Source organism: Camellia sinensis, chromosome 8 (assembly GCF_055761805.1).
Source record: "Camellia sinensis isolate YWXY chromosome 8, ASM5576180v1, whole genome shotgun sequence".
NCBI classification, from domain to species: domain Eukaryota; kingdom Viridiplantae; phylum Streptophyta; class Magnoliopsida; order Ericales; family Theaceae; genus Camellia; species Camellia sinensis.
Window position 1 is genome coordinate 23,785,863 of NC_138968.1, and position 17,355 is coordinate 23,803,217.

Genomic DNA, 17,355 nt, shown 5'->3' on the forward strand with positions numbered 1-17,355 from the left:
CCACGGTCAAAAAGAGAAAAATCGAGGTGAAAGATGTGCTCAATTTTTCAAGCCAAAATCTTGAACGAATTTAGATGCCGCACAATGATGCATTGGTGGATACCCTTCGCGTCAGGGACTTTGATGTTCGACATATTCTGATCGACTAGGGAAGCTTGGTCGAAATAATATCCTACGACGCCTGCAAGCAACTCAAACTCAGCGATAAAGACTTGGCCCCAGCGACTTCACCTCTGGTTAGTTTCAACTTGCAACCGAAGTGGCCCTTGGGAAAGATGATCTTACTGGTCAAAGCTGGATCCATGGTCAAGCCAGTGGAGTTCTGGGTGTTGAAGGTGCCTTCCACATACAATTTGATCCTAGGCAAAGGATGGTTTCACGCCATGCAAGCGGTGGCTTCGACCTACTACCAAGTTATGAGGTTCCCCTCTGCTACAGGGGTGATTGAAGAGATTTGAGGTGATCAAGTCATGACCAAGCAGTGTTTCGTGGCCGTGAATAGAAGTCGAGTAGCCAAAAGATTCGTGCAAATGATCGAAGGATCGGAAGATCAAAGTGTCCTAGATGATGTGGGTACCAAGGGCGAAGAAAAGGTTGTTGAAGACTTGGTGGAGGTAAGGATCAACGAAGATAATCCTGAAAAGTTCTTTCTGTTGGGATCCAACCTGACCGCGATGATGGAGTTTTTGGTTGCGAATATCGAAGTGTTTTCATGGATGCCTTACGACATGCCTAGCTTCGATCCGAACTTTATTTGCCACCAACTCAATGTCTTTCCAGATGCCCGGCCTGTCATTCAAAGAATGCAAAGATCAGTGCTTTATCACGTCGAGGTAGTGGCAAAAAAAGTAGCAAACTTGCTTAAAGTGGCGGCAATCCAGGAAGTGGACTACCCTCGGTGGGTTTCTAACACGGTCGTGGTGCTAAAGAAGAATGGAAAATGGCGAGTTTCTGTTGATTACAAGACGGTCAATCGTGCTTGCCCCAAAGACAGTTTTCGCTTGCCCAAAATCGACCAACTGGTGGACCTTACTGCCGGACATAACCGACTCAGCTTCTTGGACGCTTACCGCGGTTATCATCAGATTACCATGCATGAGGCTGATTGGGAGGTTGCTTCTTTCACCACACCAAGGGGGTTGTTCTGCTACAGGGTTATGCCTTTCAAGTTGAAAAACACTGGGGCTACCTTTCAAAGGATGGTCACGAAGATGTTTGCTCTCTTGCTCGGCCGAACAATGGAGGCATATATCGATGACATGGTCGTGAAGAGAAAACGTGAGGCCGACCACCTGTCTGACTTGGCGTAGATGTTCACCATTCTCAAACAACACAAGTTGTGTCTGAATGCGTCAAAGTGTGCCTTCGGTGTGGGGTTCGGGAAATTCTTGGGCATTCTGGTCACCAACCGTGGCATTGAGGCAAACCCCTTCCAAATCAAGGTCATACAAGAGTTGAAGTAACCTAACTCGGCAAAAGACGTGCAACATCTTGGCGGGATGGTAGCCGCGCTTAACCGATTTATAAGCTAGTCATCAGATCGTTGCCACCCTTTCTTCTGAGCCTTGAAGTCCAAGTTTTCATGGAATGAAGAATGTGACAGAGCCTTAGCCGAGCTAAAGACATACCTATTCTTCTGCTCCACTCTTGGTCATGCCAAAGCACGGTGAAGAACTCTATTTTTATTTGGCTATTTCTCAACATGCCGTAAGCATGGTGCTTGTTCGGGCATAAGGCATCCAACATCTACCGATCTTCTATGTAAGCAAAACCTTGCTCCTGGCGGAGTTGAGATACTTGCCACTGGAGAAACTCGCCTTAGCACTGGTGATTCAAGGAAATTGGCACACTACTTTTATGCTCACACGATCGTGGTGTTGACCGAATTCCCTTTGAAAGCCTTGTTTGAGCGAGCAAACTTCTCCAATCGAATCCTAAAGTGGGCAATCGAGTTGGGGCAATTCGACGTCAAGTTTCAACCTTGAACTGCCATCAAAGCCCAAGCATTGGCCAACTTTGTGGCGGAATTCTCACCCGAAATTCATCCAATTTGCCCGATGGATCTTACCAACGCAACCAGGCTACAGGATTTAGGCGCGGCAGAAATTGCACAGCCTCCTATCCAGCCGAATGTTGAAGGTGACGCGGAAGTTGCGCGCCCATCTACAGACCCATTACTCGAAGGCCCACTTCAGCCCGACAATGCGCCGTCGAATTTGGGAATAACAGGGAAACCTATTGGATCCAACGCCGCATCGCTACGGGGGGATGAAGGCATGCTTGTTACAATTGTCAACGGCACGCTCGTCGCGGAAATAGCCAAACAGCCAAGCAATTTTGATCACCAAAACGTTCAAATGTTCTAAGACCCCGCTGAATGTTAGAAGCTTTTCATCGGCAAAATGTGGAAGCTTTTTGTCAATGGCGCATCAATCAGGCACGGAGCCGAGCTCTTGATCTCCCCAAACGGACTGACCATTGAACATTTCATCACGTTGGGATTTCCTGCTTCAAACAATGAGGCTGAGTATGAAGCACTACTTGCTGGACTGAAAAGCGCACTCCAAATGCAAGCATCCGAGCTGATGGTCTATAGCGACTCCCAACTCGTTGTAAACCAAGTATCTGGGGAATACAAAGCCAAAGATGATAGAATGGCCAAATACCAAACTTTGGTACGAGATCAAATCAAGAAATTCCAAGCCATGAGAGTCCAACAAATTGGCTGAGAAGACAACGACCGGATAGATGAGTTGGATGGCTTAGTTTCCATGGCTGGCAAATCAACCCCCAGTCCTCTCCTGATCGAATTCCTCCCAAGACCCAGCATTGAAGACTCAGAGCAGACGAAAGTTCTCTACACCGAGCTAGGTCCCTCTTGGATGGACCCTATCATCATTTTCCTTAAAGAAATGATCCTGTCGACCGACAAGAAAGAGGCACATAGAATTCGGGTGAAGTCTGAGCAATTTTGGCTCTCTCCATCCGGTGCTTTGTATAAGAAGTCATTCACCAGTCCTTACCTCAACTACATTCACCCAAGCAGAGTCGATGCTTTCCTTTACGAGATCCACGAAGGCATGTGTAGAAGCTACATCGGTGGGAGATCGTTAGCTTACCGTGCTATTTCGCAAGGATACTGGTGGCTGTGCATGCAGGCGGATGCACAGAAATATGTGAGGAAATGTGAGAAGTGCCAGAAGTTCACTCACCAAATTCATCGGCCGGCCAGAGAACTCCCTCCTCTCACAAGTCCTTGGCTTTTTGCAATGTGGGGGCTTGACAGAGTGGGACCACTCCCAATCGCGTCAGGTAACGGCAAGTTTTTCATAGCAGTGACAGACTACATCACTAAATAGGTTGGAGCCGAGCCCTTGTCGACAATTAAAGAAAAGGATGTAAAGAAGTTTGTTTAGCAGAACATGATAACGCAGTTTGAAGTCCCCAAGGCTTTGATCTTCGACAATGGCACCCAATTTGATGGACAGTTGTTCAGAGAATTTTACAAGAAACTAAAAATAGAATTCTATAATTCCACACCAGCCTACCCTCAGTCTAACGGCCAAGCTGAAGCATCAAACAAAACCATTCTAGATGGGCTGAAGAAAAGGTTAGAGAAAGCCAAAGGAAAGTGGACCGATGAACTTCTAACCGTTCTCTGGGCTTACCGAACAACACCAAGACGCTCGACTAGAGAGATGTCTTTTGCCTTGGCATATGGCATGGAGGCAGTCTTCCCATTGGAAATCAGTATACCCACCGTTCGCAGCGAAAATTTTGAGCCTGACTTAAACGCCGAAGCCATTGCCTTAGAATTGGACCTTGTAGAAGAACACCGAGAAAAGGCCCTGATCCATGTCACAGCATATCAATAAGAACTGTCCAGAAAGTATAACAAAACAGTTCACTCGAGACCATTCAAGGTCGGGGATTGGGTCTTGAGGAAGGTGATGAGCAACACTCTTGTGCCGGGCGAAGGAAAGTTAGGGACAAACTGGGAAAGATCTTACAAGATAACTGGTTTGGCGGACAAAGGGGCATACCATCTAGAAGACTTGGATGGCAATGTTATACCTTGACCATGGAACGCAGCCAATCTAAAGTTGTATTATTTTTAGTTTTAATCTTTGAGTGTAATTTTTTTGTATGGGACAAGCATTCCCCTTTGTTTACCAATGTAATTCTTTGCGTCACCATGTGACTTCATGAAAGTAATAGAAATGAATTATTGTACATAGCCAATTTGTTGTGGTTAGTGGATTGCAATGAATAAGAGGCAATTGCCCCCTAGTCGAGGTGATTTTACTCGGATCAAAGAGTTGATAAATTGCTCAACTCTAAGATTATAGCCGAGATGATTTTGCTCGGCCATTAGAGTTGATTAATTATTCAACTCTAAGCTTTTAGCCGAGATGATTTTGCTCAGCCAATGGAGTTGATGAATTGTTCAACTCTGAGATTATAGCCAAGATAATTTTGCTCAGCCATTAGAGTTGATGAATTGTTCAACTCTAAGCTTTTAGCCGAGATGATTTTGTTCGGTCAATGGAGTTAATGAATTGTTCAACTCTAAGATTATAGCTGAGATGATTTTGCTCGGCTATTAGAGTTGATGAATTGTTCAACTCCAAGCTTATGGCCAAGATGATTTTGCTCGGCCAAGGGAGTTGATGAATTATTCAACTCTCAGATTATAGCCAAGACGATTTTGCTTGGCCATTAGAGTTGATGATTTATTCAACTCTAAGCTTTTAGTCGAGATGATTTTCCTCTGCCAATAAAGTTGATGAATTGTTCAACTGTAAGATTATAGCCGAGATGATTTTGCTCAGCCATTAGAGTTGATGAATTGTTCAACTCCAAGCTTTTAGTTGAGATGATTTTGCCTGGGCGTTGATGTTTGGTTCAAGTTTTATTTGACCATGATGATTTGCTCAATTAATTTAACGGATGCTTGTCCAGTATGAGTTGCACGGATGCAAGAAAGAAACACAACATACATTGCAAGAATACAAGAGATAAGTTGATAAAGTTTTCATTAAGTGATAATTTAAATACAAGAGGAGGGGCTTGTAGCCCGGTTACAAAAGTTCAAACCAAAAAAAGAGAACCGATGCAAACTAGGGGAGATGGAAAAGATTGGCAAACTCGTCCCTGGTTTCGGCAACAGTCCCCTCTAGATCAACCACAGCGGTTGCATCACCGTGATTCCCTTAGCTGGTCTGGTCTTGACAACCATCCTCCTCGGCCTCCTCTTGCAGCAAGTTGAAGACCTCGTTGGCATAGGGGACCACGTGGCCTGGTAGGAAAGCGGGGGGTAGAGAGGTGAACACCTCGGTCTCAGGTCCTTGACTGAGATTCTCTCAAGCTGCCTTCTAACCGGACTGAAAGAAGATGTCTTTGGTGGCTTTGACTTGCTTTATGTAACTCTCATCGGCCTATTTGAAACCGAGATTATTGGCCTCATCCATAGCCTTGTCCTTTGATTTCTTCACCTCCTCAAGCTCGACTTTTAGGGCATCTCTCTCTTGCTCAGCCCCTCCAAGCTGACCAAATAGCCTCGCGTTATCAGCATTAGCAATTTCGAGCGAAGCTGTTGCTCGGCCTAACTCTGCTGAGACGTTCTTCCCAGCAGATTTCAGCTCAGTTACCTTCTGTCGTAGGCTGACAATGTGATCTATAACAAGGTGGGTCTTCTGAATAGACTGCAAGAAACTAGAGCAATGTTAGACCGAGCAAAAACAAACCGAGCAAACAATTAGAAGGATTTCAAATTTAAAGCTCTTACCCTCGTCATCGATTTCATCGTGGACTTGACAAGCCAGGTGTCGGGGATGTGCTTGGTCCCTACCATGTCTTCCGGTAGAAATAGCGATTTGGAAAGGTCAAAGGCAAGAAGGTGTTCCTTGTCCCATTTCATAGAAGCATTGGCTAGGATAGGGCCTCATCGGGACTTTAACCTCGGCTACTAAGCTGGAACCGATTCGATCTCGGTCGACGCGTGCTCAGTATTAAGCTCGGTTGCTAGCTCAACGGATGGATCAGTCGAGCAGGCCCTCTTACCAGCCCGGCCCTGCTCAACATGTGGTGCAACCATAGAAGCCAAGGCGATTACGGTTCCCAAACTCTGACCGGTGGCCGATACAGGAGGTAGATCTCTCGGCAGCTCGGTAGAAGTAGCGGTAATTAAAAGGCAATTGAGAGGGAGGTTTATGACCTAATATTGGGCCAAGCTAGTTTGGACCAGTGGCAAAGTCCTTGCTCGGTCAGACGTTGGATGCTCACTGGACCGAAGACTTAGTTCGGTCGAGTTGGAGCAACTTCGAATCGTCAGTTCGGAGGAGATGTGCACTCTACCGAGTTAGACGGGGATTAGTCGTCTCAACATCAGGATCAACCAAGCAGCAGCCCGGTTATGACTAGAGAGCTCGATCTAACCACGGTGTGGAATTATCAAGGAAACCGGGCAAATAGAACGGTCGTAACATGAAGACACGGCACCGCACTAAGCATAGCTTGGTTGGAAGTACTATGCGACACCACGGGATAATAGAAAAGTGGTTCTGCGGTCCGTACGCGTCAATTCCGTTTGGCGGTTTCGTTAGGTGGCATTAATTGTATTAGTGCTGACATGTGGGGAAACGTGAGAGGAGAGCAGGTTGACATGTCTCGAAGGGAATGGGCACAAAAGCACGCGCAGAAACTATATAAACGGAGTGGCGCCTCCATACTCAGGTCCGGAACATCCTCTGTTCACAACTCACCTACCGCTTGGTCTCCTCTCTTCCCTCTCTCTCTCTCTCTCTCTTAGTGTGCTAACTTGATCGTCGAAGGGATTTTTCAGTAGCACACCATTAGGTAGCTTACTATCATTGTGTTCTTAGGTTGATCAGAGTGAAACGCAGCTTGGACACGAGGAGTACGGATAACGTCAAATATTTGGCCCCCGTATAGTGTGCATTTCAAATTTTATATCTATTATTGCTCTTACTACTTTTTCTCTCACTTTCATAAATACGAGTAACGAGAGATTAAACATATCGTGTTCCATGGAAAAAGCAAATAAGTAATTAACAGATATTAAGAAAAATGCACATTCATTTGGATATTGAGAAGGAAGAAAATTCTTGATCGGAGAACCTACTTAGGGTATGGTCACTAAACACGATTTTTATCTTTCAACAAAGTTATATTCCAACAAACAAACGTGACCTAAGGCCCGAGAGAGATCTAACTTGCCATGCACACAAAAGGTATAAATAAGTAATTAATGACCCATTCTATATTTTCAATTCATAGCCTCTCTATCACTTTTTTTTTTTATCCAATCATCATTTACCAGTTGATCGAAGAGCCGCAAATTCAACAACTGGATGATGGTTGAATGAAAATGTGTTGGAGAGGATCTTCTGTAAAATATTCTTTTTCCAACAAATAAACGTAAGGTATGTGTTACGAGAGATTTAACTTGTCATATCGCAAGGTCCATGGTTCAAAATTCGTCCTCAAATTGCTTGTAATCCATTGTTTGTTGGGCTAAATTAGACTATTAATTCTCAATAGGGGACTATCCAGTCCCACCTCCCTTGGGATAAGTATTATTCCCGTCGGATTATCTTTCCTCTATCATTTAACAGTAAAAAATAATCCTTTAAATCTAACCACATTTTTTTATCCCCCCTAACCAAATAATCTCATGATATTTATAATATATCCTCTAAAGGAAATTATAAATTATTCTCAGAGTACCACATGTTCGTATTCCTAACCAATCATAATTTATTCTGTCTCATCACGTTCCTCAATCACCAACATAATACTCCACCTACCCACCTTCTTCACCAATCACAATACTATAAAATACTATATGTATATATTCTGAAATTACTGAATAATTATCCATCATGTAATAATTCCATGATGAAAAATTAAAAAAAACAAATTTATAACTTGAAATATTACGTATACCCAATAATCATTTTTAAGTGTATTTATATTAAATGTATTTAAAAATTAAAAATTTTGCTTCAAATATTAAAAAAAATTAATAAACAAAAAACACGGAAAAACGAAAAAAACTCGAAAAGTAGATTCAAAATTTAGAAACTAAACAAGGTGATTCTTTTCAACAATCCAACATCAGTCCTTGAGTGGGGCAAAGGAGAAAGCAAGATGGAAAGTGAGTTGTGAAGTCTAATTTGTTGACGAGATTGACCATGATGGATATACTTCTTAATGGATTTAGGTTTGGTTTGGAATTATCTAAATAAGTGTATTTTTTTTTTTTTATGAAATATAGGTTATGTATGAATTAGGTTTGAAATGATGTGGTAGAGAGATGATGTGACTTAAATAAGATGATATGACTTAAATAGGATAGTGACTTTTTAACTTTTTTAACTTTTTTAAATTATGACAAATAAGACCTTAATTACACCATCTCTAATTTTTTTTTTCTTCTGTACATTATTTAAGCCTGATTTGGCCTGTCTTAAAAAAGATAAAAAGTTAAAAAGTTACTCAAAAAGTTAAAAAAGTTATCACTATTTACCCAAAAAAATATTAAAAAAATAATTTTATACATAATTAAATTTCAGACAACTCTAACGTCCCATAGACGGAGCTAACTTTTTGGACAAATTGCACTTATTTAGGTGCACAAATAACACGGTGTTGTTCGGCCCGTGGAAGCCCATCACAGATCCCGTTTTAATAATCTGAACCGTTCAATGTGTAGAACTCGTCAAGTACTACATTCCTGTAAAAAATCACGTTGATCGGATATCAGTAGCTATATGATCAAATCAGTTAAAATTTATAAAATGGATGGTGTTATAGTTAATGGTTGGAAAAAAAAACTAATTCAATCAGATAGCTATCGATATCCGATTAATGTGATTTTTTACAAGCATATAGTACTCAACGAGTTCTACACATTAAACGGTTTTGATTAGCAAAACGGGACCCGTGATGGGCCCCCACGGGTCGAACAGCACCTCCAATCTAATGTCCGAAAAGCAGGGAATCATATCCCAATCTACACTCTGCACATGCCGTCTTGAATTCATCCCACCGTGCCCCCTATTCCATCCAAATCTTCTCCTATACACTAATTTATACAATTTTTTAATACACATTTTTTCATAAAAAATCAAAAGTTAACCTAAACAATTATCTTTTTTTCCTCAATTTTTTAGTCTAAAAATTAAAAAAATACACTTATTTAGGACACTCCAGACAACTATTAATATTTGAGGATTGCTATATATTATCTATTTTTTTTATATCATTATTTTTTATTATTTTTTAATAATTGTTTCCAAACAAAGAACTAATCATAAATATTCACACAAAAAAAAGTTCTACAAAATAGTATACACAACTTTTCTCTTAATATTTTCGTACGAATAATTTTGACAATTCACCATTTAGACTGGATTTTCCTCTTTGTTTACAGTGGCCGTGATCTATGGGTGATAAAATATCTACTTGTTTCTTGCTTGAGCAGGAAAATTGCAGCTAGTGGATTGGTACTAATAATTACTTCTTTGATATTTTTGACTTTTGAGGGTGTTTTTTTATTTTTCTTTTTCTTTTTTTTTTCTTTTTTTTTTTTTTTTTTTTTGGGGAAAACAGTTTCTTCTTCTTTGAACTTTTCATTTCAAGGTATGATGGTTTTTTATTAGGTGTAATGCTTGAATTCGAGTTTTATTATTACAAGTGCAGCTTCATTTTCCCTTTTTTTTCCTTCTACTGATTGTAAAAAATTAAAAAAAAAAAAAATCAATTCCCATTTAAGATTTTCCTTCAATTTTTATATGAAAGGAAAAAAAATTGAAAGAAAAGAGAATGAAATTTTGCAATGTCGTAACTATTAAGTTATTAACGAAGTTGATTGATGTTTATGGATGTATTCCAAAGTCATGAGAATTATTTGTGCAGGCACCTTCCAAGTTGGATGTGATAGTCTTGAGGCCCGTTTGTCGGGAATGAGATTGAGATAAAAATGAGATTTATTAATATTGTATTTATTTTGAAAAATGGAAGGGGAATTTATAATCTCTTTCATATTAGAATGTGTCTTGAAAAGAGGATTAGGATAGAGGCTTGAGACTTGGTATTAGAAAATAATTCGGCGGATTATTTTTTTAATTTTTTACATATTAGGCATTTTTTTTAGCATTATTGTTTAATTTTTTATATTTTTTTAAAATAAAAATCATAGTTTTATTTTATTTTTTATTTTTTACATGTCGGACATTTTTTTTAAAACATTAATGTTTAATATTTTGTATTTTTGTATTTGTTTTATTATTTTATATAAAAATAATTTAAAAATCCCTACACCAATAACTATCATCAAAATAAATATAATTTTACTTAATCCTCTCACGAACAATTCTCTTACTATTAATTCCTTCCATTTTACTAAAAAAACAAACGGGTCTTGAATGAAATTATCATCGTTTTGATTATACCATATATTTTTTCTCGTGTATATTTTTGTGCTATGCTTATGTGTAAATAATTTACTCTTTGTTTCTATTGCTATGGGAATGACTCTGCACAGCTGTGATCCATGTGCCTTATAAGTATAATACCGTGTTGTTAGAAATGGCAACGGGGCGGGGCGGGGCGGGGCCGGGGATCACCCTCCCCATCCCCGATCCCCAAAACTACAAACAATTCCCGTCCCCGGCCCTGATCCCCGATGGGGAATCCACCACTCCCCCCACCCCCGCCTCCAACGGGGATCGGGTTTCCCCAACCCCGGAAAATCCCCGTACTCATCATCATCAACATCATTCAGCAACATCATCCCAAAAAAAAAAAAAATTCATCAACAAAGACATGGCAGCAACATCATCAAAAAAAAAAAAAAAAGATACAGATGATCTGTTGTTACAGATCATGTATAAACACAACAGATGTAACAACCCTCGTACTGTTTACTGATTAATGACTGATTGATTACCGATAATCACCGATTACTGTTAAACGGAACTGATAACTGACTGAGAATTGAACTGATTAAAGTACTGAACTGACTGACCGAAATTGAAACTGAATTGAGTGAATACATCTGTTTGAATTGCATTTTAACTGTTGACTGTTTGTTTGATCTGTTCGTGTTTTATGTTTAAACTGTTAATTGAAGGCCTTATCGGCGGCTGAACCGGAAATGGGTTAGCGTATTATGATCGTCATATTTAATATGATTTTTTTGGTGTATTTACCTAAAAACTGATTAGGTATGATTAAATTAGATTAAATTAAGCTAATTAAAGAGTTAAGCTTAATTACAGAATTGCCACCCGTAGTGGCCCACTCAATATAACATATTTGAGCCTTACATTTGACCACATAACACATTTTCCTCAGCCTTTTCTTGCTCTAGCCGACCAAGAGAGGGAGAGAGAGAGAGAACTTGTCTTCCATCTTGAGTTTTGCTTGCTAATTGAAGAACTTGAAGGGTAGATTGCTACTTTAGACTCCTAAACCTTGGATACAAGACTAAGGTAGGAAACTCATCTTCTTCTTGTGGTTATTGAGCTAGTTCTTGCATGATTCATACTTCATTGTAGAACTAAGTCATGATTTGGTTCAAGAATGTGGAATTATAGCTTCATTTCATGCATGCATGTTTGAATTAAGGAGTTTTGAGTTGTTTTCATGGCAAAATGTTACATGCATGTTCATGTCTTGAGTGTAGTCCATGATTTCATCATGTTTTGAAAAGAATTGGCTCTTTAGAGCATCAAATCGAAGCTTTGAAATGGTTTGAATTCATGCATGTTTGCATGTTCATCTTGTGCTTGAAAAATGGTTTAAATTGAGTTTGAATTAAACACCCTTGGGCTTTGATTTCTTAAAATTGAGCTTTGAAACATGATATTCTATGTGTTTATAAATGTTTTCCAGAAAATGGGCCCAAGAGGATTGGTTTTGATGCTTTTGAGCTTGGTTTTGAACCTGGAGCTCGAATCTGGGATTTCCAGATTTCAGTCGTCCGCTCGAGCGGGGGAAGTGCCGCTCGAGCGGAAAAATCGAGCTTCCAGCATCTTGCACTGTTTTACAGTCCGCTCGAGCGGAGTCATGTCTCAAGCTCGAGCGGGCGTCGAGCGGGGATTTCACCCATCCAGTACTTTTACAGTACGCTCGAGCGGGAAAGTTTACGCTCGAGCGTGTACCTTTGTTTGCCTGTACGCTCGAGCGGGGAAACCTGCGCTCGAGCGGGACTCTGTTTTTTCTGAAAATCCTGAAAATGCTTTTAAATGTGCATCTTTGCATCCTCATCCCATTCTAGGCATTTTTAGGCCTAGTTTAAGGCATCTTGTTGAGGATATAGATGTAGAACACACCGAGGCATTAGGGATTAAGTTGTTATCTTTCCCAACTGTGTAGCTTAGTGTGTTCAATCTGTTAACTGTGTAGGGTTGGCGACTGGGGAGACACGCTCTAGCATACTGTAGGCCGAACTCTGTGAGTAACGATTGTGTAAAGATATGTTCACAAATGATTATTTTCTGAACAACTGAACTGTACTGCTTTCTGAACTGATTACTGTTAACTGAATGAATGTATGTCTTATATTCTGAACTGTATTGTGGCATCCTTAGCACCTACTGTTTACTGTTACTGTTACAGAGATCTCTGTCGGTTCCCTTGTTGGAACCACTACTGTTTACTGACTGATGGCCATCATTACTGTTTGGTCTTCTAGACCTACTGTTTACTGTTATGCTAACGGATGTACCACATATGACTGTTTACTGTACTGAACAACTGAATGACTGATTGAAATGAACTGTTTTCATACTGTAAGGACATTCATTCTTAACCTCTTTACGCATTATGTTATTCACTGGGCTTTAGCTCACTGCTCATATATATATGTAGGTGTACAGGCACCAGATCGGAGCTAGGAGCGTCAGGGTAACTCCAGTCTTGTCAAGCCAGCCTTTGTGCCTCACTGCGAGGTTCCGAGTTGCCATGCTATGGCTTTGGGGTGTTTTGTTTGTTTCCCCCGTCTGTCTCCATACTGTTTGGATTACTGTATAGACTGTCAGTTGCTAACTGTACTGTTATCAAGGGATTTGGTCCCTGTACTGTGTGACTGTAAATTTTGTATAGACTGTACTGTTTGTATATGTATGATTGCATGAAAAATCTTTTTGGCATACAGACTGTCACAGCTCATTGGACATTGTTTAATTACTGTATTGGCTTCCGCCAGGCCCTGTACTCTGTTTTACTGTATTACTGTTAAGCAGGCCTTTGGTAATCTCGGATTACTGGCCGGTTACGGTGCTAAACCCATAGGGCCGGGTTTGGGTCGTGACAGAGTGGTATCAGAGCGATAATTACCACGAGTTATACCGCACACACGTGTCCAGATGAGCTATAGGGTGTCCTAGAAAAGTTATTAGGGCATCTCATGAGCATGATAAGTGTGTGGTTATGTTATGACTGAATACATACTGATGTGGTAAACTGTTAAACAAATGACTGCTTATGTTTAAAACTGTTATAACTGCTTATAGTGAAATGGACAATGCAAATGAACCTGAGTCCTCATCTACTGAGGCAAGAATGGAAAGAATGGAAACAATGATGGAACTGATAACTGCTAGACTTGAACAACAGAACCAACAGCCTCCTCCTCCTCTGGTACAGCCGGAACCTAATGTGAATGTGAATGATGGGGATATTATTGCTCTCACCCATAAATTCAGCAAGATGAAACCGCCATCCTTTCAGGGAGGCCTCGAACCGTTAAAGGCTGAAGCTTGGGTGCTTGAAACAGAAAAATTATTTGAAGTGTTTCCGTGCTCAGAAGCGAATAAAGTATTGTTAGCTACCTTCACCCTACAAGAAGAGGCTAGAAGGTGGTGGATGTTGATCCGCGACACAAATACTGTTATGACTTGGGCTCAGTTCAAGGAGTTCTTCTTTGAAAAGTATTTCCCTCAGTGTGTTAGGGATAGAAAAGTGACTGAAATCTGGACATGCTGAAGCAGGGCACAATGACTGTTGCGGAATATGAGACGAAATTTACTGAACTTGCCCGTTATGCACCGCATATGGTGGATACTGAGTATAAGAAGGCCAGGAAATTCGAAGGTGGCCTTAATGTTGCAATCCTTGATCGAATAAATGTCTTGAAACTATCGACTTTTGTGGGTGTTCTCGACCGGGCATTGATGGTCGAGTCGAACATTGCAGCGGTGAAACAATCTAAAACACCAACAACTGAATGGCATGGTAAAAGGCAGGGTTTCAAATTCAAGAAAGGCAAGCACAACCCAGCCAACAAGAAACAGAATACGGGGTCGACAACTAGCCCCAGCCAAGGGAGTGGGTTCATACCACCCTGTCCTGAGTGTGGCAAGAAGCACAAGGGGGTCTGCTACAGAATATCTGGAGCCTGTTACAGGTGTGGCAAGGTGGGCCACATGGTTAAAGACTGCCCCTCTGCTCCACAAGCCAGTAGTAAAGCTGTACCAAGCGCAGCAGCATCAATTGTAGCACCAAAGCCTAACCCCAGAGCTACCGGGAAAGAGCCCATGAGGCAGGGCCGAGTGTTCGCCCTAGTACCAGGAGACGTGCAAAATACTGAGACCGTTGTGTCAGGTATTCTCTCTATTTGTACACAAAATGCATATGTATTGATTGATTCGGGGTCTACACATTCTTATGTATCGCATGCTTTCTCACGGAAATTGAATAGACCCTTAAAACCTATGAACTATCTGCTAGCCGTATCATCACCCGTAGGAGGGTCCATGACATGTGCTTATATGTACCCCGCATGTGAAATCATTGTTGGGGATATGCATCTGTTTATTGATTTACTGCCATTGAACATTAATCATTTTGATGTTATATTGGGAATGGACTGGTTAACAAAATATCATGCCACTATTGACTGTGTGACCAAGCAAGTTGTTTTCCGTCCACCTGGTTTTCCTGAATTCGTGTTTAATGGGAGTGGAGTAGTACCTCCTCCGTATTTGATTTCGTCAGTGAAAGCTGTTAAATTAATGAGAAGGGGGTGTAAGGGATATCTGTGTTCTGTACTGACTGTGGCTACTGATAATAGTGATAAAACTGATGTGAATTGTATTCCTATAGTCAGGGAATTCCCAGATGTATTTCCAGATGATCTGCCAGGGGATTTGATTGACAGGGAAATTGAATTTACCATTGATGTGATTTCGGGTACACAGCCGATATCGAAAGCTCCTTACAGAATGGCCCCAACTGAACTGAAAGAACTGAAAGTGCAACTGCAAGAACTGTTGGACAAAAAGTTCATCAGACCCAGTACCTCACCATGGGGTGCTCCTGTTTTGTTTGTCAAGAAGAAAGATGGCTCACTGAGACTGTGCATTGACTACCGTGAACTGAATAAGGTAACTGTAAAGAATAAATACCCATTACCGCGTATTGATGATTTATTTGATCAGTTACAGGGTGCACAAGTGTTTTCCAAAATCGATCTCAGATCGGGGTATCATCAACTGAAGGTTAAACCAGAAGACATTGATAAAACTGCTTTTAGAACAAGGTATGGCCATTATGAATTTTTAGTTATGCCATTCGGAGTCACGAATGCCCCTGCTGCTTTTATGGACCTCATGAACAGAATTTTTAAACCATACCTTGATGACTTTATTGTTGTATTTATCGATGACATATTGATTTACTCCAAAAGTATAGGACAGCATGAACATCATCTGAGACTTGCCCTACAAACCTTAAGAGAACAGAAACTGTATGCTAAACTGTCTAAATGTGAATTTTGGCTTGACCATGTTATGTTTCTGGGGCATGTTGTTAGCAAAAATGGAATTTCTGTTGATCCGCAGAAAATTGAAGCTGTAGTGAACTGGCCTAGACCAACAAATGTGACTGAAGTCCGAAGCTTTTTGGGTTTGGCTGGATATTACAGAAGATTTGTCAAAGATTTCTCCAAAATTGCCCTACCATTGACTCAGTTAACTCAGAAGGGGACATCATTTGACTGGACTGACCAAAGAGAATCTGCTTTTCAGGAGTTGAAAACTCGATTAGTGACTGCACCGGTTCTTACCTTACCTTCAGGTACGGATGGTTATACTGTATTTAGTGATGCTTCTCATAAGGGTTTGGGATGTGTTTTAATGCAGAATGAGAGAGTAATTGCCTATGCTTCCCGTCAACTGAGACCGCATGAAAAGAACTACCCGACCCATGACCTGGAACTTGCTGCAGTAGTATTTGCACTGAAAATTTGGCGTCACTATCTGTATGGGGTGACATGTGAAGTATACACCGACCACAAGAGCTTAAAATATTTCTTCACACAGAAAGAACTGAACATGAGACAGCGGAGATGGCTGGAACTGATTAAAGACTATGACCTACAGATATTGTACCATCCGGGAAAAGCCAATACCGTTGCCGATGCATTGAGCCGGAAATCGATTGGAAACTTAGCCTGTTTGCTTACAGGACATAAAGAGTTGCTTTGTGACCTTGAAAAATCTGAAATCGAAATTGTTTTACGAGAACAAGGTGGAATCTTAGCTTCTATTTCTGCTCAACCGGCGTTGATTGAGGAGATTAAAGAGAAACAGCAACTGGATGATTTCTTGAAAAAGATCATCGAAGAAAGAGAATCTAAACCGAGACCGGGATTCAAATTTGAGAATAATGTACTGAAATTTCAAGAAAGACTGTGTGTACCAAATGATACTGAACTGAAAAGAAGAGTTTTGCAAGAAGGCCACAATTCGAAATTGTCTATCCATCCGGGGAATACGAAAATGTACCAAGATCTGAAACAGAATTTCTGGTGGCCGGGAATGAAGAAAGAAATTGCTGATTTTGTATCCAAATGTCTTCATTGCCAACAGGTCAAAGCTGAACATCAACGACCCGCAGGCTTATTGCAGCCCTTATCCATACCAGAGTGGAAATGAGAGCATATCACCATGGATTTTATTGTGGGATTACCTCGCTCCAGAAAATGTATGGATTCAATTTGGGTTATTGTTGATAGACTAACCAAATCTGCTCACTTCTTACCTGTCAAGACGATTTATAATGCGGACAAATTGGCTGTTATCTATATTGATGAAATTGTTAGACTGCATGGAGTGCCTGTGTCTATTGTTTCTGACAGGGATTCGAAGTTTACATCGAGGTTTTGGCAAAGCCTACAAACTGCACTGGGTACTGAACTGAGACTGAGTAGTGCCTATCATCCTCAGACAGATGGCCAATCAGAAAGGACCATCCAAACTCTGGAGGATTTACTGAGAATGTGTGTCCTTGATTTTCAAGGAGACTGGGAAAGTCATCTGCCAT

General features: G+C 40.8%; 2 protein-coding genes across 2 annotated transcripts in view; both read left to right on the forward strand.

Moving 5' to 3' along the window:
• The window catches only part of LOC114316937 (receptor-like protein EIX1), a 229,248-nt gene that overhangs the window by 178,460 nt on the left and 33,433 nt on the right, over positions 1-17,355 (forward strand). The gene's annotated exons all lie outside the window — the stretch shown is intronic.
• On the forward strand, positions 2,772-3,359 carry LOC145797626 (uncharacterized). Its single transcript, XM_082885010.1, has one exon. It carries the CDS (start codon positions 2,772-2,774, stop codon positions 3,357-3,359), a length of 588 nt encoding a protein of 195 aa, XP_082741136.1.

Coding starts and splice junctions, on each gene's coding strand:
- LOC145797626 (XM_082885010.1), top strand. CDS start 2,772: ATGGCTGGCAAATCAACCCCCAGTCCTCTCCTGATCGAATTCCTCCCA.